This window comes from Rhipicephalus sanguineus, chromosome 4, assembly GCF_013339695.2.
Source record: "Rhipicephalus sanguineus isolate Rsan-2018 chromosome 4, BIME_Rsan_1.4, whole genome shotgun sequence".
Lineage (NCBI taxonomy): Eukaryota > Metazoa > Arthropoda > Arachnida > Ixodida > Ixodidae > Rhipicephalus > Rhipicephalus sanguineus.
Genome location: NC_051179.1, coordinates 172793362 through 172820617, shown reverse-complemented (window position 1 = coordinate 172820617; position 27256 = coordinate 172793362). Strand labels below are relative to the sequence as shown.

The 27256-nt window shown below is 45.7% G+C and overlaps 1 protein-coding gene across 1 annotated transcript in view; it reads left to right on the top strand.

Moving 5' to 3' along the window:
* The window catches only part of LOC125756235 (fatty acid synthase-like), a 40464-nt gene extending 13966 nt beyond the window's left edge, over positions 1-26498 (top strand). Inside the window, exons 4-7 of the mRNA XM_049415423.1 lie at positions 15389-15718; positions 19756-19875; positions 25827-26182; positions 26466-26498. Of these exons, the coding sequence (XP_049271380.1) occupies positions 15389-15718; positions 19756-19875; positions 25827-26182; positions 26466-26498 (839 nt within the window). The remainder of the gene's footprint in view (positions 1-15388; positions 15719-19755; positions 19876-25826; positions 26183-26465) is intronic.
* The last annotated feature ends 758 nt before the right edge of the window (positions 26499-27256 follow it).

Sequence of the window (27256 nt, the reverse complement as noted above, 5' to 3'; positions counted from 1 at the left end):
GACTCTTGCAGCCGTTTCATTTCTCATTTTCAGCCGTTTTCGTTTTTCAACCGTTTCACAATACCAAATTTGTGTGCCATGAGAAGAATGCATGACGAACATGAGTGACAAGTCGTAAGGTGCAAAGCAAGACAAGCATATAATGTACGGCGTGGCTTACATGACATGGTCTCGTGCCGCTCGCGGTCGTTCAATGAATGAATACACACAAAAATCGCTATTGCTCGACGTGACTGTACGACGAACAGAAATGACCGGTGGCAACATGAATATTAGTGACATGCATGTAATGCATTCCATGACTCAGAGCCACGCACATGGTGACCTCGTGGCCGTTTCGCTGGATTGATATTCACCAAAATTGGTATTGCGTGACGTGACGGTATGACCAACATGAATGACAAGAAAATAATGAGATTTATGTGATGTATACCATGACTTACGTGCCAGCTCATGGTGAGGTCGCGGCCGTTTAGCTCAGTTCATATAACAAAATACTATTGCGCAACCTGACTGTACTGCGAACATATATGACAGGTTGTAGCATGAAAATAATGACATGCATTTGATGTACGCCATGCTTTACATGTCACGCTCATGTTGCGGTCGCCGCGACTTCACTAGTTTGATATATAACAAAATTGTTATTCAGCGACGTGACTCTATGACAACATAAATAACAGGTGATAACATGAAAATAATGACGTGAATGTCATGTATGGCATGATTTGCGTGCCACGCACATGGTGCACTCGTGGCCACTTCGCGAGTTTATAACGCTGAAATTGGTATAGAGTGACGTGACTGTATGATGAACATAAATAACAGGTGGTAACATGAAAATAATTACATGCATGTGATGCATGGTATGATCTACATTCCATGCTCAGGTTGCGCGCGTGGCAATTTCGCTACTTTAATATATATCAAAAATTGGCATTGAGCGACGTGACTGTACGACGAATGTAAATAACAGGTAGAAGTATGAAAATAATGACATATATGTCATGTATCGCATGATTTACATACCATGCTCATGGTGCGCGCGCGGCCGTTTCGCTAGCTCGATATACACCAAAATTAGTAGTGCGCAGCGTGACTGTATTACGAACATAAACAACAGGTCCTAACATGCAAACGGTGACATGCACGTCATACATGGCATGATTTACTTGATAGTGTGTTGGTAGCGGCGTCGTTGGTTGGTCTGTCTTCGTAATGAAAGAAGCCGGCAGATCCCACGCATTGTGGGAATCGATGTAGTGCGAAGCAGCTAGCAAAAGCTGCATACATCGTCTTGTATATCACTGAGGAAAATGCGTGTCATGGTTTTCATGTTAACTCCTATTATTTATGTTCGTCACACAGTAATGTTGCGCAATACCAACTTCGGGGTATAGATCAAGCTAGCGAAACGGCCGCCAGTGCACCATGAGCGTGGCACGTAAGTCGTGCTGTACATGACATGCGTGTCATAATTTTCATGTTAACTCGTGTTTTATGTTCGTCACACAGTCACGTCGCGCAATACCAATTTCGGGGCAGATCAAGCTAGCGAAACGGCTGCCAGCGCCCCATGAGCGTGGCACGTAAGTCATGCTGTATATGACATGCGTGTGATGATTTTCATGTTAACGCGTGTTATGTTCGTTACATAGAATAACAGAGAGCTGAGCTAGTTGGTACGTATTCATTCTAAAAAGAGACAGGGCGTGCAAACACGGACACAAGAAAGAGATCAGGACACCACAAACGCCGACTAACAACTGAAGAGACGCACAACGGCTGAAAAGAAAGAAGGCACGAAAACTTATCTGCGCATGCCCATGCAACCGGCGAACCTATCAATCCGGCACGCGTGGCGGTCTACGTGGAAGATAACTGTTAAGGCATTTGATTTCATCTTTATGCAAGTTAATCGACGGTTGGCTCACGCATGCGCTACCACTATTCTCGATATGCCATGCTTCAATCATCAGGCGCGTTTCCTCATTTCTATGCCGGTACAACACTGCGCATTCATCGAATTTTGGCGTGCACTTACAATCTCGACAATGTAAAGATAGATTAGAAGGTGAGCCTCCTGTTAGCGATCTCTTATGTTCCAACAATCTCTGGTTAATGCATCGGCCCGTCTGTCCTACGTAGAAGCGGCCGCAGCTGAAAGGGACCTTATACACCACACTCGTACGGCAATCAGTGAATTTGTTGGTGTGTTTTACGAAACAATTATCGGTCCGCTTCTTGTCTTTTACTCGCTCATTCTTCCTCTGCACAGCGGCACAAATCTTACCTAGCTTATTGGCAGCCGTGAAAACAACATTAACGCCGTATCTACTTCCTACTTTCTTTAGCCTGTGAGATATGCAATGAATGTACGGAATACCTACGACACGTTTCTTGCTGTCGCTTTCTGCAACCATGCTCGGACTTAACACAATAGACTTCTTTAAACGCTCAGCGACCGTGGCCACTGCATCACGAGGATACCCTACATCGAAAAGACGCGTAACCTGTGCGCTAAAGCTATCACTCATTTTGTGCTCACACGACTTGGTGAGGGCTGACTTAAGGCAAGACATGGCGATGCCGTTTTTTACAACCTTCGAGTGCTTCGACGAAAAATTTAACAGCGGTTTGGAAGATCTAGGAGAATACTGCCAGCACACGTGGTTCTTCTGGAACGTTAAGGAAATGTCTAGAAATTGTATTCCATTATTCTGAGGCACCTCTTTAGTAAAGCTCAGCCCTCCTCCATTTAATTCAAATTTTTCGCTCACGGAAGTTACCACCTTTTCAAAGTCCTCATCACTACAAAAAATCAAGTAGTCGTCCACATAACGAAAAACCTTAATAACCGAATTACCTAAGGCGCCTCCCCGCAGGGGCGTCTGCGCAAGCAGGCGTTTGGTGTGTAGCGACACCACGGACCCGAGCTAACGGGGGGGTTTCGACCCCCTCCCACGCCTAGCCGTGCGTGGCATTGCCGTGTCCGGGGAAAAGGGGATCCTGGGGGTTGAGCTGACGCCGGGTGATTGGACCTTTAAGGCCCCCCGGCAGAGGCAACACACCCCTTTGGCCCCGGCTTCACGTAGACGGCACCCCTGGGCTGACCCACCCAGGGGAAATCGGCAGTCGCCTTTTCCTCTCTCTCTCTCCCCTCATCTTCGTCTTTCCCTCCCGCATTAAATCGTTCCTGTCTACTTCTCTTTTCTGTTTACTTCCTCCTCTTCCTGGCGGCAAGGGTTAACCTTGTGTGGCTATCCTACCTAGGATAAACCATATTTGGTTATAGTTGCGGCGTACTGCTGGCGTATTGCAGACTTTTCACATGTTCTGCCACGTCCCCTTGTTGGGCTCCGTGGTGGGTGGTAGGCGCCGTTGCCGAACAACTCGCTTCTCATGGGACCTCCGAACCTTTCTCTAACCGATCGTGCCCCGAAAAGGGTACGCACCGACGTAGCCTCTCTCTTTTTGCCTAAAAACAAAGAAACGTTCCCGAAATACCATGTCCTCCACTGTGAACAATCTGCTATGAAAGCAAGAGCAATTTCACCTTTCCTTGTGGCTAAGTGCCTGAAAGAGACCATCGGAACAGGTTATAAGGCTACAAAGATGGCAAGTGGGGATTTGCTCCTTGAGCTAAAGGACCTGGAACAATACGACAAACTTTCACACCTTGTAGCGTTTGGCAACATTCCCGTCTCGGTGAGTCCACACCGTACCATGAATACAGTGAAGGGCGTAGTATCCGACGAAGACTTGATGGCATTGAATGAAGAAGAAACTCCTTGATGGATGGAAGGACCAAGGTGTAACGAACGTGCAGCGCATCCTAATCAGACGCAACAACACAGAAATTGCAACGAAGCATTTAATACTCACTTTCAGTTCCACCACACTACCCGAGAATCTTGAAACTGGCTATGTGAAACTTAATGTCCGACCGTATATCCCGAACCCGAGACGTTGCTTTAAGTGCCAGAGATTGGTCATGGTTCTCAGAGCTGCCGAGGACAGCTTACTTGCGCTAAGTGTGGCACCACCGGCCACAGTACAGACGATTGCAGAAATGATGAGATCCACTGTGCAAATTGCGATGGCAGTCACCCCGCATATTCCAGAGCTTGCCCGGCCTGGAAGAGGGAAAAAGAAATAATCACTGTAAAGGTAAAAGAAAACATAACATTCCGCGAAGCAAGACAGAGGGTCTCATTATTATTTCCACAGAGAACATCCTTCGCCGAAGTGGTGCAACGAGGGGCAGCACCACAACGGCCCCTGGCGGTAGCCCGGACCACGCGTAGCGTGCCCAGGCTAACGCCACTTGCCCCTACGGTGGGAGCAGCCAGTGCTGCCCTGCCCACTCCCAATCAGTCCACACCAGTGGCCTCGGCAGGCTCTGGCAGCAGCCGGGGCAACGAAGAGGCCAAGGGGGGTCCCATCGACCTCCGGCTTGGTTGGGGGCCAAGGCTTCGTCAACCGTGGCGAAGCCTACACTAAGCAAACACCGCTCGGTAGAGCGACTGTCTGTCGCCCCTCCAGAGGCGATGGACATTACTGGTCCACCGGCGCAGGCAGCGCCGAAGGAGCGGCGAGCATCGCTCGACCGCTCCAAAAAGACAAAACCCCTATCACAGGGCCTGACAAAGGCTCTGTAAAATAATTGACTCTTTCTTTGCGACACACAGCACACGTACACTACCAACATGGACACAATATTACAATGGAACGTCAGAGGGCTCTTACACAACCTCGACGATGTACAAGTACTCCTTAGCAAATTGTGTCCAAAGGTGCTGTGTGTACTGGAGACACACTTAAATCCGAAACACACAAATTTCCTACGTCAGTATGTTGTTTTTCGGAAAGACCGCCAGGATGGTGTCGCATCATCTGGCGGTGTAGCAATCATAATAGACCGAAACGTAGCATGCCAGCACTTTCCACTTCGAACGGCACTGGAGGCAGTAGCCGTTCGAGCTATACTCGCTAATAAACTCATTACTATCTGCTCTGTATATATACCCCCACACTACCAGCTACACAGACATGAATTCCAATCATTTATAGATGAGTTGCCCGAGCCTTACCTCCTCCTTGGAGACTTTAATGCCCACAGCAGCCTGTGGGGCGACTCCCGCACCGATGCGCGAGGCCGCCTCATTGAGAATTTCTTGTACTCCACAGGCGCATGTTTACTCAATAAGAAAGAGTCCACGTTTTTTAGCCTCGCGAAGCAAAACCTATTCAGCCATCGATCTAAGCATCACCTCCCCATCCATTTTACTTGATTTTAACTGGGAAGTGGTTAAAAACCCCTATGGAGTGACCACTTCCAATAATTCTCAAAACACACAAGCAAAATTGAAGCTCCACCCCAGGCTCCTCGGTGGAAGCTTGACAGAGCCAATTGGGAGGACTTCCACAAACTTACTAAGATCTCGTGGACGGACATTTCTTCTTTTAGTATTGACGCTGCTGTTGAGTATTTTACCGCTTTTATAATTAACGCTGCTCTTAAATGTATACCAGAAATAACTGAGGGAACAAGCAAGCGTCGTGTTCCCTGGTGGAACGACGAGTGCCGCAAGGCCCGGAGGCAACAGAATAAAGCGTGGGGGCTTTTGCGCGATTCTCCCACAGTAGAAAATCTTATCAATTTTAAACAGATGAAATCGCAAGGCCGCAGAACGCGCCGGCAGGCTAGATGGGAGAGCTGGCAGAAGTTCATATTGGGCATAAACTCCTAGAGAGATGAGGCCAAGGTATGGAATGGCGTAAAGAAAGTACGAGGTCTACAAGCTTATTCGGTACCCTTAGTGGACACCCAGGGGGAAAGCATGGAAGACCAAGCTGACTCCCTGGGAGCACACTTCGAATTCATATCGAGTTCTACACATTACTCTGAAACCTTCCAAAGATACAAAACAAGGTTGGAACGAGAGAGGCTGGAAAGAAAATCTACACAAAATGAGGCATACAATGCACCGTTCCGCCTAGCGGAGCTACAGGCAGCACTGAACCTTTGCAACAAGTCTGCCCCAGGCTCTGATCGTATTGTATACGATATGTTAAAACACTTCTCCCACGAAACACAAAAAACACTCCTTTCCCTCTACAATACTATATGGTTTTCCGGCGAGATCCCTACCTCCTGGAAAGAAGCTATTGTGATACCTATTCTGAAAGAGGGAAGGGATCCATCCTCGGTGACTAGTTACAGACCCATCGCGCTGACAAGTTGCCTGTGTAAAGTCTTCGAAAAAATGATAAACTGCCGGTTAATACATTTCCTCGAAACATACAAATTACTTGACCCGTACCAGTGTGGTTTCCGAGAAGGTCGATCCACAACCGACCACTTAATACGCATTGAGGCTGAAATTCGTGAAGCATTTGCTCATAAGCAGTTTTTTCTCTCAGTATTCCTCGACATGGAGAAGGCCTACGATACGACTTGGCGCTTTGGAATACTCAGAGATCTCTCACATCTAGGTGTGCGAGGCAGAATGCTGACTATAATAGAAAACTACTTGTCCGATCGCACTTTCCGTGTCCGAGTGGGAAATGTTTTATCACGAACATTTGTTCAGGAAACAGGAGTGCCGCAGGGTGGTGTCCTCAGTTGTACACTTTTCCTGATAAAAATGAATTCCCTGCGTGTGTGTATCCCGCGTACCATGTTTTACTGCGTCTACGTGGATGATGTACAGATAGGTTTTAAATCCTGTAATCTTCCCATGTGTGAGCGGCAGGTTCAACTTGGCTTGAACAAGGTGGCCAAATGGGCAGACGAGAACGGGTTCAATATAAATCCACGAAAAAGTACATGCGTCCTGTTCTCTAGAAAGAGAGGTCTGCGCCCTGATCCGGACATTAACCTGTATGGTCAGCGGCTACCTGTCCAAATGGAACACAAATTCCTAGGGGTAATATTAGACGCCAAACTGACATTCGTGCCACACATTAAATACATTAAGGAGAAGTGCATGAAAACGATGAATGTTTTAAAGGTGTTGTCGCGCACTACATGGGGTAGTGACAAAAAGTGTCTTATAAATTTATACAAGAGCCTCATACGCACACGGCTAGATTATGGGGGCCATGGTGTATCAGTCAGCGACACCAACCGCTTTAAAAATGCTTGACCCTGTCCACCATCTAGGCATTCGCCTATCTACGGGTGCTTTTAGGACGAGCCCCGTAGAAAGCCTATACGTAGAATCAAACGAGTGGTCGCTTCATTGCAGAGAGCCTACATTTCGTTCGCATATTTCTTGAAAGTCAATGCTAACAGTGAACATCCCGCATATTGTGTTATAAATGATCTGTCTAGTTCTCGTCTCTTTCGTAGCCGTCCTGCATTGAGAGAGCCCTACTCACTGCGCGTACGATGTCTTGCCGAGGAAGTGGGAGTCCCACTCCTTGAGCACCACGTGATGGCTCCCGCTGTACAGCTGCCACCATGGCAGTGGCAGATTATTGACTGCGATGTATCTTTTATGGAAGTCACGAAGCATGCACCAGTGACACACATCCGCATGTACTTCATCGAACTACAACAGAAATATCCTTACCCTGCATTTTTTACTGACGCTTCAAAATCTGACGAAGGTGTGTCGTACGCCGCAGTCGGTCCATCCTTCTCAGATGCTGGTGTTCTCCACCCCAACACGAGCATTTTCACAGCGGAGGCCTATGCGATACTTGCTGCTGTTAAACACATTAAAGAATCCAAATTACACCACGCAGTTATATACACAGATTCTTTGAGTGTTGTGAAAGCTTTGAGGACTCTCAAAACACACAAAAATCCTGTCGTCGTCACGCTCTACTCACTACTATGCGCAACCTACGCAGTTAAACAGCATGTGGTGGTGTGCTGGGTGCCAGGGCACCGCGAGATTGAAGGTAATGTGTTAGCGGACGAACTGGCTGCATCCGCCCTTCGAAACACAGCGATTCATTCATAGCTGTTCCTGTAATGGACCTGAAACCCCTGCTGAGGAAAACACTCAGGGCTTACTGGCAGCGGGTATGGGGACGGTGAAATACACAATAAATTACATGTAATAAAACCGTGTCTTGGAAATTGGCCACCAGTATCGAAGTCACGCCGCACAGAAGTCACACTTAGCAGATTAAGGATAGGACACACACACAGCACACATTCATACCTTTTGTCCCGTAATGATCCACCCGTGTGTGAGAGGTGCGGTGAACCACTTACCGTGCTTCATATTCTGATGCAATGCAAAGAATTAGACGCTATAAGAAGGAAACACTTTCCACTGCCCTACCGGCAACAAGTACCACTCCACCCGTCGATGTTCATAGGTCGGGAGCCGCTGTTTAAACATCAGTCATTGTTTTCGTTTTTAAAAGATGTGGATAACTTTTACGTCATTTACCCAGGTATACGTAGCATGGCCTCCTAACAGAGGCTGCTGCTGCGGTAGCTACACTTAACAAAAGCACCTTCCTCGCATCCCTTGGACTCAAGGGCATTGACGAGGCATTCGTGCTTATGCCATATACCCGCAATCTTATTATTACGACTACTCGCCATTCATTTTCATAACACACATTTCGCATCACTCTCATGGTTTTATTCTTATACGTTTTACCCGCGTTTTGCGCGAGGAATTTAGGCCCATTTACAGCCACTTACCATAATCATTGTCCACATTCTTTACCATGTCCTGGCGCTCTTTGGCCAACAAATGGCCCTTGCGCCAATAAACACCATATATCATCATCATCACCTAAGGCGCCTTCCAAAAGATTGTCAATCTTGCTAAGGTATAAATCACTAAGAACCGGAGCAACCTTAGAACCAATACATATCCCTGATTTCTGCACATAAACGCCTTCCTTCCAACCTACCAGCGTCGACTTTAAATACATGGAAAGGATTTCTAGAAATGCCCCGGTAGAAACACCACATTTATCGGTGAAAACCGTCTGGTCGCCTTGTTCGTTAATACATTCATTAACACATTTTAACAAGACCTTATGCGGCAAAGAATAATATAGGTCTTCAATATCCATACTAAAAGCTTTACAACAGCCGGGGTTCTCCTCTGAGAGGAACTGAACTAGCGCCTGAGAATACGCATACGAAAAGGGTCTGAAAACTCAAAGAGGTTAAGCAGTTCTGCAAATAACTAGATACAGCGACTTGCCAGGTGCCTTCCTCTGAAATGATTGCTCGAAACGGAATCTCGTTCTTATGTGTTTTGGCTGAAAAAAAAAACAATTCTAAAGTAAGTGATTTAGCCTTCTTGACATTACAAGCTATTCTCTCAAGATTATGTCTTAACAAAAGGTCGACAGCACGTTGCCTAACTACCGATGGCTTAAGTTTTACCGTCCTAAAATTCTTTTCTATGGCTGTTAATGCTTTTTCTGAGAACAAACTGTCCGGCATAATTACAAAATACCCTTCCTTATCTGAAATTACTGGCCTGAGTTTCTTCTCGACACAGTAATTAACCAAAGGCCGGATAGGATCAGGACACTTGAGATGCATATTAGAACCCTTGATGCTAGCAACGCAGTCTGAAATGCAGTGGGAACGCTTCTTCTTCAGAAACAAGTCTAGTGATTGTACGCGGCAAACTTAAAACGTCTATTGGTTTCAGGTTCTGCTTAAAACAGTATTTAGGACCTAAGGCTAGGGTTTTGCAGTGACTATCATCTAAGGCAGCTCCTCCAAGGACTAGCAAGTTATTTTGTGGTGAAACAGTAGAAATAATCTTCCTCTTACGTGGTCGAAGTTCTCGAAGGTTTACCCTCCATATGAATTCCGCATGCTGGTTAGCTACCCTCATCCAGTCGGCGTATATCGGCTTCTGGCGGCGGTCGTCACGTGGAGTCGAGCAACGGACCTTGAGCATTCCTGGTAAATCTCACTTGACGCCATGATTCCGCGGTCAATATGGCACATATCCTTCTGGCATGTCCGGTAGATGGTTGCAGAAAGCCGCACAAAAGCTGAACTTCAACTGGGCAAACTCTATTTTTAGAAAACCATGAAAAAGTTCTAGCACGGACCAAGCAAATAGCAATTAAAGAAGCCAAAGAGGCAGGATTGTTCAGATAAGTAGGAGAACACGGAAAAGGGCTCAGAGTACTAGAAATGAAGTTTAGAATTACCCTTTCGGCCCTGGCGGTGTCAATTGACACCATGACACAACATTTCCCCTAGCACCTCGGAAGTGAAACCAAAACTGTCCATCCTTGGGGGAATGCTTTTTCAATGATCCCCACTGCGTTTGACACCAAAATGGTGACATGCTTGCGGACCTGGGAGCCGTAGTGAAGAAGAAGCTTGACCGAAGTCATGGGTGACGTCGAGGCGGGTCAGCTGAGGCGGCTAAGCGCAATTTTCGGGTCGACGTACCGAAGCTGTTTCAATGAGTATCACATTGAAAAATGAGACGTGGTTTACATTTTGTGTACTCTAGTGAATAGCGGGAAAAAAGATGCCATTTTTCTCATTTCAAAACCGCTGAGCCCTGATGACCTAATTTAATGTCATGTCTGTAAATCCATTAAAAATTGCACCACTGGCTCAATTTTTCGTTTGTGGTCTTCTGAGGTCACAGCTATTAGGAAAACAAACACAAAAAATGTCCCCGACGAAAATAAAAAATCCAGGGCTGAAAGGGATAACAGAGAGCTGAGCTAGTTGGTACGTATTCATTCTAAAAAGAGACAGGGCGTGCAAACACGGACACAAGAAAGAGATCAGGACACCACAAACGCCGACTAACAACTGAAGAGACGCACAACGGCTGAAAAGAAAGAAGGCACGAAAACTTATCTGCGCATGCCCATGCAACCGGCGAACCTATGAATCCGGCACGCGTGGCGGTCTACGTGGAAGATAACTGTTAAGGCATTTGATTTCATCTTTATGCAAGTTAATCGACGGTTGGCTCACGCATGCGCTACCACTATTCTCGATATGCCATGCTTCAATCATCAGGCGCGTTTCCTCATTTCTATGCCGGTACAACACTGCGCATTCATCGAATTTTGGCGTGCACTTACAATCTCGACAATGTAAAGATAGATTAGAAGGTGAGCCTCCTGTTAGCGATCTCTTATGTTCCAACAATCTCTGGTTAATGCATCGGCCCGTCTGTCCTACGTAGAAGCGGCCGCAGCTGAAAGGGACCTTATACACCACACTCGTACGGCAATCAGTGAATTTGTTGGTGTGTTTACGAAACAATTATCGGCCCGCTTCTTGTCTTTTACCTCGCTCATTCTTCCTCTGCACAGCGGCACAAATCTTACCTAGCTTATTGGCAGCCGTGAAAACAACATTAACGCCGTATCTACTTCCTACTTTCTCAGCTCTCTAGCTCAGCTCTCTGTTATTCTAAAGTTCATTTCTAGTACTCTGAGCCCTTTTCCGTGTTCTCCTACTTATCTGAACAATCCTGCCTCTTTGGCTTCTTTAATTGATATTTGCTTGGTCCGTGCTAGAACTTTTTTCATGGTTTTCTAAAAATAGAGTTTGCCCAGTTGAAGTTCAGCTTTTGTGCGGCTTTCTGCAACCATCTACCGGACATGCCAGAAGGATATGTGCCATATTGACCGCGGAATCATGGCGTCAAGTGAGATTTTACCAGGAATGCCTCAAGGTCCGTTGCTCGACTTCACGTGACGACCGCCGCCAGAAGCCGATATACGCCGACTGGATGAGGGTAGCTAACCAGCATGCGGAATTCATATGGAGGGTAAACCTTCGAGAACTTCGACCACGTAAGAGGAAGATTATTTCTACTGTTTCACCACAAAATAACTTGCTAGTCCTTGGAGGAGCTGCCTTAGATGATAGTCACTGCAAAACCCTAGCCTTAGGTCCTAAATACTGTTTTAAGCCGAACCTGAAACCAATAGACGTTTTAAGTTTGCCGCGTACAATCACTAGACTTGTTTCTGAAGAAGAGCGTTCCCACTGCATTTCAGACTGCGTTGCTAGCATCAAGGGTTCTAATATGCATCTCAAGTGTTCTGATCCTATCCGGCCTTTGGTTAATTACTGTGTCGAGAAGAAACTCAGGCCAGTAATTTCAGATAAGGAAGGGTATTTTGTAATTATGCCGGACAGTTTGTTCTCAGAAAAAGCATTAACAGCCATAGAAAGAATTTTAGGACGGTAAAACTTAAGCCATCGGTAGTTAGGCAACGTGCTGTCGACCTTTTGTTAAGACATAATCTTCAGAGAATAGCTTGTAATGTCAAGAAGGCTAAATCACTTACTTTAGAATTGTTTTTTTCAGCCAAAACACATAAGAACGAGATTCCGTTTCGAGCAATCGTTTCAGAGGAAGGCACCTGGCAAGTCGCTGTATCTAGTTATTTGCAGAACTGCTTAACCTCTTTGAGTTTTTCAGACCCTTTTCGTATGCGTAATTCTCAGGCGCTAGTTCAGTTCCTCTCAGAGGAGAACCCCGGCTGTTGTAAAGCTTTTAGTATGGATATTGAAGACCTATATTATTCTTTGCCGCATAAGGACTTGTTAAATGTGTTAATGAATGTATTAACGAACAAGGCGACCAGACGGTTTTCACCGAGAAATGTGGTGTTTCTACCGGGGCATTTCTAGAAATCCTTTCCATGTATTAAAGTCGACGCTGGTAGGTTGGAAGGAAGGCGTTTATGTGCAGAAATCAGGGATATGTATTGGTTCTAAGGTTGCTCCGGTTCTTAGTGATTTATACCTTAGCAAGATTGACAATCTTTTGGAAGGCGCCTTAGGTAATTCGGTTATTAAGGTTTTCGTTATGTGGACGACTACTTGATTTTTTGTAGTGATGAGGACTTTGAAAAGGTGGTAACTTCCGTGAGCGAAAAATTTGAATTAAATGGAGGAGGGCTGAGCTTTACTAAAGAGGTGCCTCAGAATAATGGAATACAATTTCTAGACATTTCCTTAACGTTCCAGAAGAACCACGTGTGCTGGCAGTATTCTCCTAGATCTTCCAAACCGCTGTTAAATTTTTCGTCGAAGCACTCGAAGGTTGTAAAAAACGGCATCGCCATGTCTTGCCTTAAGTCAGCCCTCACCAAGTCGTGTGAGCACAAAATGAGTGATAGCTTTAGCGCACAGGTTACGCGTCTTTTCGATGTAGGGTATCCTCGTGATGCAGTGGCCACGGTCGCTGAGCGTTTAAAGAAGTCTATTGTGTTAAGTCCTAGCATGGTTGCAGAAAGCGACAGGAAGAAACGTGTCGTAGGTATTCCGTACATTCATTGCATATCTCACAGGCTAAAGAAAATAGGAAGTAGATACGGCGTTAATGTTGTTTTCACGGCTGCCAATAAGCTAGGTAAGATTTGTGCCGCTTTGCAGAGGAAGAATGAGCGAGTAAAAGACAAGAAGCGGACCGATAATTGTTTTGTAAAACACACCAACAAATTCACTGATTGCCGTACGAGTGTGGTGTATAAGGTCCCTTTCAGCTGCGGCCGCTTCTACGTAGGACAGACGGGCCGATGCATTAACCAGAGATTGTTGGAACATAAGAGATCGCTAACAGGAGGCTCACCTTCTAATCTATCTTTACATTGTCGAGATTGTAAGTGCACGCCAAAATTCGATGAATGCTCAGTGTTGTACCGGCATAGAAATGAGGAAACGCGCCTGATGATTGAAGCATGGCATATCGAGAATAGTGGTAGCGCATGCGTGAGCCAACCGTCGATTAACTTGCATAAAGATGAAATCAAATGCCTTAACAGTTATCTTCCACGTAGACCGCCACGCGTGCCGGATTGATAGGTTCGCCGGTTGCATGGGCATGCGCAGATAAGTTTTCGTGCCTTCTTTCTTTTCAGCCGTTGTGCGTCTCTTCAGTTGTTAGTCGGCGTTTGTGGTGTCCTGATCTCTTTCTTGTGTCCGTGTTTGCACGCCCTGCCTCTTTTTAGAATGAGTTCGTTACATAGTCACGTCACAAGATACGAATTTTGGTATACATAAAGCTAGCGAAACGGCCGCCAGCGCACCATGAGCGTGGCACGTAAGTCATGCTGTACATGACATGCGTGTCATGATTTTCATGTTAACTCGTGTGTTATTTATGTTCGTCACACAGTCACGTCATGCAATACCAATTTTGGTGTATATCAAGCTAGCGGAACGGCCGCCAGCGCACCATGAGCGTGGCATGTAAATCATGCTGTACATGACATGCGTGTCATGATTTTCATGTTATGACTTGTCGTTCATGTTCGTTATACAGTTATTTTGCGCCATACCAATTTTGGCGTGCATTCGATTAACCAAGCTATCTATCTATCATAGATAGATAGATAGATAGATAGATAGATAGATAGATAGATAGATAGATAGATAGATAGATAGATAGATAGATAGATAGATAGATAGATAGATAGATAGATAGATAGATAGATAGATAGACAGATAGATAGATAGACAGATAGATAGATAGATAGATAGATAGATAGATAGATAGATAGATAGATAGATAGATAGATAGATAGATAGATAGATAGATAGATAGATAGATAGATAGATAGATAGATAGATAGATAGATAGATAGATACGCTCAAAGTTGCAGAAGTTCGCTAAGAAATGCTTCGCATTTAAAACATGGTAAAGAAAAACGAAGCGAAGAATAATAATCCATTTTTTGATGCAACGCCATGGTCCCTTGTAAAGTTACATTTATCCAATCACAGGCCAGCGCTCCGTGTCGTCATTTCCGGCCGCAATAGCTCTGGCGAGCGGCACTACTCGTTCATGCGGTAGGCACCGATGTAGGGGCTTGAATAAAAGTTTTGAACGGCTTCTTGAAGCGGCATCGTCCCGCCGTGTGGACGTGTTTTCTCGCGCCGCAAGCATGAATATAGGAGCCGGTGGGCGTCCACACTTTGGCTTTCCTTGCGGCACGGTTTAAGTGTCCACCGAGAAGCGAAGACAGGCTAGCGATTGGGAAAGTGATACGAACACGGTACGCTTACGCTATCGCGTCCTACTCCTGACAGCGAAGCTCAAGCGTCCTCCAAGTTTTTATAGAGCCTCTTTGTAAATCACTACTTAAAGTGTCCAAAACTGAATCCCTGCATTCTTTTATTCTGTGTCTACATTTATAGCATTGTGCGACTCACGTCCTTGTTCGCACAAGAATAACTTGCAATAACTGCAATAAAGAGTCTCTATTATATATCAAGAGTACTCGCCCAGTTCTTCCTAAATACATCGCGTAACCGCATAGAATAAAATTGCTCAAATAAGAAATTTTACTAAAGATTGTAAACAGCACTAAACTCAGTATTGCCAGTGACGTTCAACGCTCCTGGGAGTAGAATCATTCGCTTATGTTTCGCATTCGCTGTTTACAGGTGATTTTGCCACGTCTGACTTCCTCCTTGGCATGGAATTTTCTGGCCTCGACCACCGTGGGCGCAGGGTCATGGGTGCTGTGCCAGCCCAGGGCTTGGCGACCGCCGTGGCTGTCGACCCAACTTTCTTGTGGGAAGTTCCAGAAACGTGGAGCCTTCAGCAAGCAGCCACCATTCCGATGGCGTATGCCACAGCCTACTATGCCCTCCTGGTGCATGGGCACATGCGTCCTGGAGAGTCTGTGCTCATTCATTCCGGAAGTGGAGGAGTCGGACAGGCGGCCATTTCCATCGCGATTTCGATGGGATGCACCGTATTCACCACCGTTGGTATAATGATTAGTATCTTTGACGCCAGAAAGCATTTCTAAAATGCCGGAATCAGAGATTTTGTACAGACTGCAGAGGAAAAGCTCCCTATAGGACCCATGAAATAGAATCTCCGACAGCAGGGGCGTCGCCATTACACTACGCTGCGAGCGTTACGAGCATCTGAGGAGCGTGCTAGACTTAACAGTAGTATTCAGTTTTCATCGCAGTTAATGAAAGTGAGCTCATGTAAAGTGGAGTTGTAAGTACGTGTCAATAGCAAGCGCATACTACGGCGCAGTGCGACTCACAACTCATTCACAAGACGCGCAATCGTCTGCGTTCTCGAACTCAAGTGGATATGGTGGGGCCATCTAGCAAATGTGCCTGCGAATGCACCTTCCTGCACCAGGAGTCCTGCGAACAATAACTTGCCTATTTGTAGCCTTGAATCTTTTGTAAAAATATTCAAACAAAGCTTGCATTGGCTGACCTGCGAAGTTGCTGTTGGCGGTGGTGTTCCAAAAACCCCTCGCACGCACCAAAGAAATAATAAACAAAACTAAATTATTTATTTCTGGAGGTCGCGTTTGACCCCCCCCCCCCCCCCCCCCCCCCGCCGGTCCAAAAGGGAGTCTCTTGACGACTAGGCCACACGCCTATGCTTGGCTTATGTGAACTTAAACGAACCATATGAATGCGTGCTACCAACGATGCAAAAAAACGATTGGGCGGCAGCATACTTGCTGCGGGCGTTTATTGCAATAGGCCGTGTTGGTGGGTTATAATCGATCTGCTGGACAACGCGACAGGTCGATTTCAGGAATTCCACATTTTAGGAAACTTCCGAATTCGATAAAATTGAATTCGTAACCCGCGTTTTCCTCATCGCGTGATGGTCCTTTTGTTGGACCGTTATATGCTTCGTTTCATACAAGAGGTGCAACGTTGTGGGAGCTATGCAAGATGTTCGGTCACCAAGATGTGTGAGTACGCGCGTATCGCGCTTGACTTTCGCTATTGTAAACGTTCGTGCGAGCCGAGCACGAGCGTGCGCGTGTTGCGTCACGATGGGCTGCAAATAAAACACCAAAAAATCCCAGCATATCCACGGAGTGAATGATGATGAGTGGGCGAAGCTGCGGAGGTTCATCGGTAAACCGTGAATCTTCCGTGAATTCTGCCCAGTACATCATCACCGACGTGAGATCGGGCGCGTTTATACTAAAGGTTCGATGAGTTATGACGACTTGCAGCTCACTTTAATTTTACATGTACGCTGTGAATTTTCATTGTTTAGAAAACCATTGCTTTAGAAAAATCTGGCGCCTTTCGTTAAGCAGCTGGCGTCTTTTCGTTTTGCTTTAGAAACATCTGGCGTCATTTCGTTTTGCTTTTAGAAAACATCTGGCGTATTTCGTTGGTTTATTTCATCAATCAACGGCGTTTTGAACAAAATTTTTATTGTTTAATCACGCACAGGAGAAATCTCACCAGGCACTACCTTGGAGGTAAACAATGGCTGCTAATGGGAATGAGAGACAGAAGAAGTCGGCTTTTAGCTAACACTTACACTTCTACTTCTACTAACGTTTCCTACTGGAACATGCCAATGGCTGCTAATGGGGAATGAGAGACAGAAGAATTCGGCTTTTAGTTAACGCGCACGCTGCGAATTTTTTATTGTTCAACAACGCACAGGAGAAATCTCCCACCGGCACCACCTTGGGGGTCAAGATCTGGTACTCGCGTTAAGACTGGTTACGCACTACGACGGGGACGAACGGGTGCCGCTTTAAGGAGCTTCGCCCCTAAAAAAGCGAAAACAAAGAGAAGCTAAGCGATCCTGAACAAACCATTCACTACCGTGTAACGGTGTTTGTTTATATCTCAGGCACAAATCATCGTTATTCATTGCTCAGCATAAACGCGAAAGGAAATCACACTACGGGTGGTAACATCATTGGACTATTTCATGGTGCGAACGCATCTACTGCAAGCCGTCTCGCTAGCCACCACAGCCTTGCATCTGACCAACGCCTCCTAGAGGAGGCGCTGGGCTGACGAAAGCTGGAAAGAACATAAACATTGAAAGCATGCCGATTCCACCCGAAAACAGCTTTCCGGGGATCGCCGCTACCTAGATTAAAACCGAACGCTTACGTTATGAGGGAGCATTGCGCAATGCCAAATAAATAACGAATGAAAGGAAGGAATAAAGAAAGAAATCCACGCATATCAACGAAGTGAATGATGAAGAGTGGGGCGAAGCTCGGATTGTTCGGCAACCGTGAATCTCCCGTGACATCGCCCACTCTTCACCATGTAAATGAGTGACGACACGTGTGTAGAGTATATGGACTTTATAGGTCATAATTCGTATGCCGTGTTGAGTTCTGAATTCCGTTTTCTTTTCATTATCACCGCTTTATGATCCATGAAATGTCGAGCCAATGGTTCTTCTGTCGGATCTGACCTGAAGTTGGCACAGTCATGGTCTATGCACATTCCCCTGATGGTTGTTGGCTGTTTACAGTCATACGAAATGAATTATAGAGCGTATGGAGACGTCATTTACTGCGCAAGCCAGTCGTTGTCGGTGATGTCAACGTTAAGGTCACCGACTTCCACGAAAGAGTTGTTGTCATTTGTTTCATAATCGCTCATTGCTAGATCGATGTACTTTTCTAGGTTGCCTCGTGAGAGATTCGGAATCAGCTATACTGTCACGACGACGGTTCCGTTGGATCGTTTTATTGCAGCGTGTTCTCCGTTGGGAGAGGGAGTGCACCGCAGCGCCCTCTCGTGTATTCTTTTTTTTTTCACAGATGCTTTATTCTTTTATTCAGTTTGAATTTTTGTGCGGTTTTTGGTGCACCCTCTCTTTTTTTCACAGATATGTTTGTTTCGATTTTTCGATGCGCCCTCTGAAGTATTGATTTTTTTCACAGATATTTTTTTCCGGTTTCGGTTTCGTGTACCGTGACGCACGCGCACGGCGGGCAAGGCTAGGGTCTTAAGGAGCTTCGCCCCTAGAAGAAAAGTAGTAGGGTGGGCATGCCCACGCCAAGCTTCGATTGCTCCTATACCTGCCAGTAGCAGTAGTACTATGCTGGTACCAAGACTACACCTGCACTGTGACATATCTGGTGAAATGCATGCACCAAGAATGCCATCATGCACAGCGAAAAAAGCTCAGAAGTATGAACAATTTGTGGTGCATTGATGTTGACACTGTTCGAGCTTTGTACATGGGAAAAAAATTCACGACCAAACTCAATGAGAAGTGATGCCATAGTTTTAGCACACAGAAACAACTTTGTGCATGTGCTAGTGATGCTATTTGTGTGTGGAATTCATAGCTGGGCTAGCTGGCAATTCCAATAGGAGAACGTCTTTTCAGTTTCTTTCAAATCAACTGTTATAAAGTATCCGACCGTTTCTAATTCGTAAAGATGGCTGTGTTTGATTTATGTTTCTCGTATTACAACCGTTCAGCAGCGCCAATTTTAACCCATCTGTAAATAATTGCAGAAGCAACACTGACAATGCGAGTGTAATTATGGTCTTCTGGTGGTCTCCGCTGTTTGGGCCAAGATTTTGAAATAATTATGGCGGGAATGGCTTAAGCAAAAAAAAAATGTTGTAGATTTCTGACACACGTTCGAACGCAACTGAAAGGATGCCATCTGCGCTAAACCAAGCAGCACGTCCGGCATAATTTTCGCGAATTGTCAAACAATATTACAGAGAATTACTAGTTTCACATTCTAACAAGGTCATGTAATAATAATGATATATGGGGCACTTATAAATAAGAATGCTTCTTATAAGTTTGCACAAAATGTACAGAAGTGAACCATAATGATATTAAGACTATTGGATAAGCTTTATTAGTAATTTATTTATTACCGACGGTATCGACGCCTGCACATACACAGGAACACTAGGACACCACAAAAATCTGTGCGTTTTTTCAGATGTGCAATTTTGTTAAGACAAGGTTATTGTGAATAACAACTTGCTGAAAATTCTTCACTTTTACCTTTTTTAATTAGGTTCAAAAGAAAAGGTAGAGTTCCTTCTTCGCCGATACCCGCAGCTGGAAAGAAGAAATATCGCTCATTCACGAGACTGCTCCTTTGAAAAGCTTGTGCTTCGAGAAACTAAAGGAAAAGGTAAGGTATAGTGCTGCGTGTTTCGTACGCGTCATAAACCTCAATTGCATGTAATGAGCTCTATTGCATGAAATGTATTGGATATGCAACATCGTTACCTTTATTTGTATAGACGAACCGTAGAACTGTAGTTTGCCGTTATATAGAAGGACCGTAGTTTATATGCAGTACCTTAGTTTTTTTTTAATTGAAAGCGACACATACAAAACCAAGACCTGCCTGAAAAAAAAAATTTACAGTGATAGCTCTGCTGCGTCCGGTAAAAACCGAAAGAAAGTCCCGTTCCGTCAGTCTGAGCGTCAAGCGCAGCCAAGGTCACATAGCTTCAGCACAACACTAGTGCGGGAGTTCGCGAAAACGAACTGGCAGCTTAACGTCAAGCTGTCGTGCCTGCACCGCCAGAGGCGCCGGCTGCACCCAAGTACAGTGCGCGTTGGACGCCTACACCGCCGACGGCGCCAATCAGCGTCTCCTAATACGTTGCGGTGCAAGACATTAGCTCCCTTGTCGCGTCCTGTAGCCGCGATAAGGGCTTGTAGCTTGTAGACGTCTCGTCATCCTTGCATGAACCACGATATGCAATTAGGTTAAATTTCTGCAAACCACGGGTCTCGTCTTTTTCCCAAAGCAAGAAAAAAATAAAAAACGCCAGGCCTGCGCAGGAAAGCGCAACTACAGTCACAGCGAAAGTTGGAAGAGCGGGCATTTCTAGAGCCCGTTGTAAATTCTCTTGTGGCTACTAATACAAGTACACTAGCAAGGTACCCACTACGCCATAAATAATATTCGTGAAGTTGGGAAGCACCTACAGCCCCATTATCAGTCATTCTGCGCAGAAGCGAGGTTCGAGCTACGCATCTGTAAGGCATTATGTGCATTTTGTTGACGTGACGACTGATGACGATGAAGAATTGTGGCTCAGGGCTTTGTAATGGGTTGGAAGCTTAAAATGGCATCACCAGTAACATATTTCGCATTGTGTGACGTCCGGTCGCTATTTCACTCTCCCATCATGCAATATAACATACGTTGACGTGAGAAAGAGAGACAGAGAGAGGGGGAAGAACTTTATTGAGACCTGAGGCAATGGATCATGGGCTTATGGGCTTCCTTGGCAATCAATGCAAGTGCACTTGCGAAGAACCCACTACGCTATAAATCATCATAATGTCTGTGAAGTAGGGAAGCAGCCACTATGCCATTTTTCGTCATTCAAAGGAGAGCCGAGGTACACGCTTAAAACATGCAAGGCATTATGCGCACTTTGTTGATGTTGGGCCTGATGACGATGAAGAATTACTGCAGAGCCCTTTGTAATGGGTTGGAAGCATCCAACAGCCCACTCGTCGCGCAGTTCACATTGTGTGACGCCTGGTTACAGAATTCGCGTTGTGTGCTGCGTGGTTGTTATTTGACTCTTCTACTACACTAAATTACATATGTTAATGTGGTTCATTCCGGGCATGAAGCCTGTATAGCGTCTTTTTGCAAGGCAGTTTCAAGCATCGGCATTGCTCTGAAGTAGAACACTGGGCACCCACCCAGAGAGCCCAGGTTCGAAACCCGTTCCATCCTGGAATTTTCTCTTAATTCCGTTTTTTTTTCTTATTTTGCACGATAGTGGTTATGGATACCGGCGGCGGGGCGGCAGCGGCGGCGGACAACTACGGCGCCAAAAACGGCCGTTGAAATGATCTCATAACAGCTTTCGCTGTAAAAGACGAGTGATCGGTCGACAAACTTGGCTTCAGTGCGTTCCACCACAGCAAGTTTTCATTTATTGCGAAAGCTGTTATGAGATCACAACAGTGCGGCAGTTGTCCACCGCCGCCGTCGTCCGTAACCCAGGATGGGCTTTCAACCTGGGTCATCTGCGTGGTACTCGAGTATTCCACCACAGAGCCTCGCTGGTGCTTGAAGCTCCTTCCCAAAATACCCTATATAGGCGTCATGTCGGGCAAGCAATCGCGTTAGATATATAATATAGCGTAGCAGAAGAGTAAAATAACACCCAGGCGTCACACAACGCTATTTGCGCAACGAGTGTGTGATTTACAGCTTTCCACCCACTACGAAGTGCCTCAGCCATAATTTTTCATCGTCATGAGCCACATGCAGCGTAAACAAAGGGCACATTATTCATCATAGATGTGTAGCGGGTAGCCCGCCTATCCGCGGAAAGACGAAGAGTGACATAGTGGGTGCATCCCTACTTCAAAAAAAATATATGATTTATGGCGTAGTGGATACCTTGCATGTGTACTTGTATTAGATACCCCAAGATTATTTGGAACGGTTCTAGAAAGGCCACTCTGCGAGCTTTCCGTGTGACTGTGCTGCGCGTTGCGTGCGGGTGTGGCGTTTATTTATGGTGCATTCAGACGACGGGACCTAATCCGGATTTGGCGTGGATGCAGACGGCTATTCTGCGGATAATCCGCCTGCAGGCGCATCCACAACGACGGACGGTGTCCTAGGAGAAAAGAGCGAGATTACTCTCGACCGCAGACTCTGCGCTCACGTGCGCCCGCTGGCAGCAGACCGGTTTGCGAGTATTGAAAAACATGGAAGCCGACAGAACGCGAAGCTCGCCGAGCTTTGTCGAGTATTATCCAAGACTGTAATATGTTTAGGTGAAATCGGTGTTGTTGGCGGAATAACTAAATCGAAGCAAGGATCTGCTTTACAGAGAGTTGCTGGAGACTGACCTCGCTGCTGTCGCGCGTGGTGTCCCGCATACGAAGGGAGGATACAGTGATGCGACGATATGGGCATTTTTTTTTTGGATAACAGGTACTTACAGTGCACATTGCACTGCTGCACACTATGTTTCCCTCTCTCTGTTTGCATCTTGATTTTAAAGTCAATGTTGAAACATGGGCTGTGTTCTGGGACAACCGCTTTCGTCGACAGTGCCACTTTGCCTGCCGAAGAATCCTGCGTTTGCAATGATTACAGCGACAACTTACCAGCTACTCTCCAACCTGCCAATCGGCGCGCATTAAGACAGACATATATCTAACAGGTGATTGTCTTAGAATACGGCCCCAGAAATAAACTGAACTACGCGCCAGCAGAGCTGAAGTCAACTGCGAGGACAGCCGTACGGCTGGAGCAGAAGGGAAGTGCACTGGTTGCCAGCCTTTTTGTCCGCTAAAGCTGCGGTATTCCGCCGCGAGAATCCCGACGTGAAAAACAGGTTGGGATCATCCGCCCGCGAGCCAGGCGGACGAGGCCCGGACGAGCAGAATCGCTGATGTGAGGTCACGTGACGTGCCGTTCGCCCCGCGACATCCGGATTCGGTCCGTCGTCTGAACGTACCATTAACAGCAAAGCTGTTCTGCCTCAGCGCGAGATGCCCGTCGTGATTGAAAACTATCATCATCATGAACGGCTATGTGCCGCAGAATTCGGGCCTATTCCACTACTACCTGCTAGTCGGCATCTTCTTCCTCTTCGCCCTCATCATTCATCTTCTACTTCGCTCACAGAAGACGTGCGCCTGTTTCTCCGGCGTGGCCTGTAATAATCGTGATGGGTGAGGGAATGAGCGCAGAGACAGAGAAAGAGAGGAAGAAGCAGAGAGACAGAAAGAAAGCTATAAAGAAAGAGAAAGAGAGACATTCTTGCCGAAAAATTATTCTTCACAAGGCGGGATTCGAACCCGCCTACCTCGATCCGAAGGCGAGTGTGCTAAGCAAGCGCGTTAGCACAGCATAGCATAGCCTTGTATTGTATAGTGTGGCAAGGGGGTGGGGAAGGGAAGTGAGCTTGAGGAGGAGAAGAAAGCGTAGGGGATAGAGGAAAGCATGGCACAGAAAAATGAGAAAGAGAGAAATTGAGAGAAAGCAATGCAGAATGAGGAAGAAAGAAGATAACAGAAAGAGAAAGAAATTGAGTGGGAGATAGAGAGAAAGATAAATAAATACAGGTAAACGAAGAAAAAAGAGGCGGAAAAAAACAAAGGACATGGTCAATCATGAAGCAAAACCTAGTTACAATGTGGGAAAACGTACTTACAGCGTACCAAATATAGTTACAACATAGCAAGTCTTACTCACAACATATCAAAACCTAGCAACAACCAGTTACAGCATAGCAGCAACCGCCTTTAGGCTAAATGCCTGAGGATCAACTAGCTTCGCTGGGACAAGCTTTGCGCGACTTAGTGCAAAACTTCACGCATTTCATTTTTTTTCTTTACATTCACCATAAGAGTTGGGTGCTAACTCTAATGCAAACGTCTAGCATACAAAGCGCTTGTATCTGATACCAATTCTAGATCGAAAACCAATGCTCATCACGACATATTTGCATGGAATCAGGGTACCTAAAGTAGACAGTGCTTCTAATCAGCTTAAATAAAGCGATGGGCTACGGTGAAGTGCCTAAAGAACATTTGCAGGTGCTCTGACTTGAAAACGCATCCTCGAAATTTGGAGAAAACTAGGCGTACACAGTGGCACACTTCGCGGATTCTCACGCACAAACAGCACAGAGACGCATAATGTCCTACCTGCTTTTAATATTTTCCTTTTTACCAATACTAGAGGTTAGCGGCAGCACAGATGCCTACGCAACATGTGGCGTCCCTGCTTCCGTTGTGTACCGTTGACGGTGGGTGCGACTTCTCACTGCTACAACCACGTGTTATACACTTCGCAGAAACATCACATTCAGCAGCAATTTGATGATACTCAAATGACGAAAATGAAAATACATGCGCAAGGTTGCTCACTTAAGCCGCCTTGAAGATACCGCTTCGGAGTGAAGTCAGATTTCACATCTTAATCAAAGGAAGGGGAGGGAAAGAAATACACAGAGGACGGCAAATACAGATAACTTGTCAGGACGCTTTAAGAAATGGTGGCCAGTGTAATGCCTCTACAGTCCTGGTCAGCGTTAGCGTGTTAGCTCTCAAAAAAAACCCAAAGGGCCGGCGCTATGCGGGAAGCCGCCCATATTGTGGTGAAAACCACTGAACCTGTTTATCCCCCCTCTTAACAGCACTACGTTGTGTTTCTCATGAGTACTAGAAACAATAAAAGGGTGTAGATCATTTCTTCTCCCCATTGGTATACCGTGCAGCTACACCAGTTAAAGTCAAGGTCACGTCTTTAAATAGGCAGCGATCTTTCACCTCATTAACCAGCATTTTTGAACTTATATGTCGTAAAAAGCTTTCGCGCTACTGAAATCTCATGCTTTGCTTAACTGGGCCGCCACCTTTCAGTGCGGCAGTGATGCTTCATCTGGTGGAAGTACGAGGACTCGTAGCCTTTAGCCCCGACACACGAAATAGCGAGAGCACAGCGAGTGGCAATACGCTATGTCGATATAACTCGTGTCAGGTCAAAACGTATCGTCGAGCTGGTTGGTTCTTATGAGTAGCAATACAGCACCAAAAACACAGGAGACTTGAGAGAAGAAACACGCACCTAATGACTAAAAGATTATTCTTTGAACGCGCCAATTAAGTACTGCTTTTTGAAGAATGAACAAACGATAGCAAAAGTATAGAAATATACAAAGACAATACCACATGCTTCAGTGTACTAGGAGCACAATACTGGTCTTGATAATAATCTCACATTGCTCTCTGAAAGCATATCGAATTGCACATTGAGAAGTGGTTACTGATAGAGTTGGCTACGGCGGTTATTGATATAACAAAGAAATACGACGTAAATGAGGCGAAGAATAAACATATCGCGCATTGATGTGATTGTATCACCTGCAAAACAAGCGCAAATGTCTCAACAATGCGAATTGCAAAGGTAATTATATCTGGAACTATGTTTTGCTGCGCAAGCATGTCGTTTGCCGTAGCTTTGGTATTGCTGAACGGTAGTGGTGAGATGGAGTGTAGAAACGATCACAACGTGACGGTTAACCCTGTTGATGTAATAAGCATTCCAATACAGCCCATTGCCCTTTATTGTTTCACCAGGTGTGGACCTTGTGCTCAATTCGCTGGCAGAAGACAAGCTCCAAGCCAGTGTTCGCTGCCTGGCAATGCATGGTCGCTTCCTTGAAATAGGAAAAGTCGACTTGTCCAACGACTCCGCACTTGGAATGTCTGTGTTCCTGAAAGGCGTGACATTCCAGGGAGTGTTGGTGGAGCTTCTTCATGGTGATGACGTCATTGCTGGGGAAGAAAGGCGTCGCGTTGCGGAGTACATTCGTGCTGGCATCACATCGGGAGCTGTGAGACCACTCGACACCATCCTCTTCTCACGTGACCAAGTCGAGGATGCCTTCCGGTTTATGGCCTCAGGAAAGCACATAGGCAAAATTGTGCTCGAGGTGAGGGAGGTCCTATATTTTTCAGACATATTTACACATTTTTGCTGAAAGAGCTAACACTTACAAGATTACTGTGGTTGACTTACAGTATGGCCCCGCATTAACTATATATTTCATTGTTACGAATACGAAAATTGTAATTTTTCATATTGATTATTATTTTTAGGGCAATAGGTGCTGCTTCTTTTTATGAAAACAAAAATTTCCAAACGCGATGTGGTTATGTCATACGCGTGCTTCTCTATAACAACAACGTGAATTTTTGTTCTGATGTGCACTTCAGCTAGTTGACTGGTCGGCTGTCATGGATCCATAATACGGGTAAGTGATAGGTACTCAACAGCAGCACCGGATACCATTTCGCAGCATAAACTGCATACCTTACATTAAATCGAGCACCCTGCATCCAGAGAACATCGGACAATGTATTGCTCGCCACAGTGTCATAATTACTCAGTGCGGTGACATGTGCGCTGCACATGAAAGCTTCGCTTTGTTAATGATACGGCAGAGTGCATTCACAGACCGATGCACGAAGCGTTCACATGATCACATTGTAAATCACGGGTATTGGCTAGGTATCGATCGGGTTCGAATGGGGATTGTTTGGCAATCACAGTACAAAGTAACTTCGTTGCCTTAATTAGCATTACTGGCTTAATTAGAATAATTTCCTTAGTTGGCCACTTTGCATATTCGAGGCTTAGTCTCGATTTGTTTAATTTCTGAGTCAACCTGGGCTAAGTTGTAGCTGAATTAGATTTACTATGCTAGTATTTTCATTGACCTAATTTTCATATTCGTGGCTAGGGTCTCTTTTTGCTTGCATCCCAAGTCAAGCAATGCTTAATTAGGCTTATCTCGGCACATCATGCCGAGCCTGGCATGACTACGCACTCTAGAATCTCAACTCGGCTTAGTTAGGCTAATTAGGGACTATGTCATCATCAGCCTAATTGCGCTCAGCTAATTAGGGCATAACTATGCTCAACTAGGCTTAATTAGGCTGGGCTATTCTCCGCCACGGCGGTCTAGTGGTTATGGCACTCGACTGCTAACCCGAAGGTCGCGGGA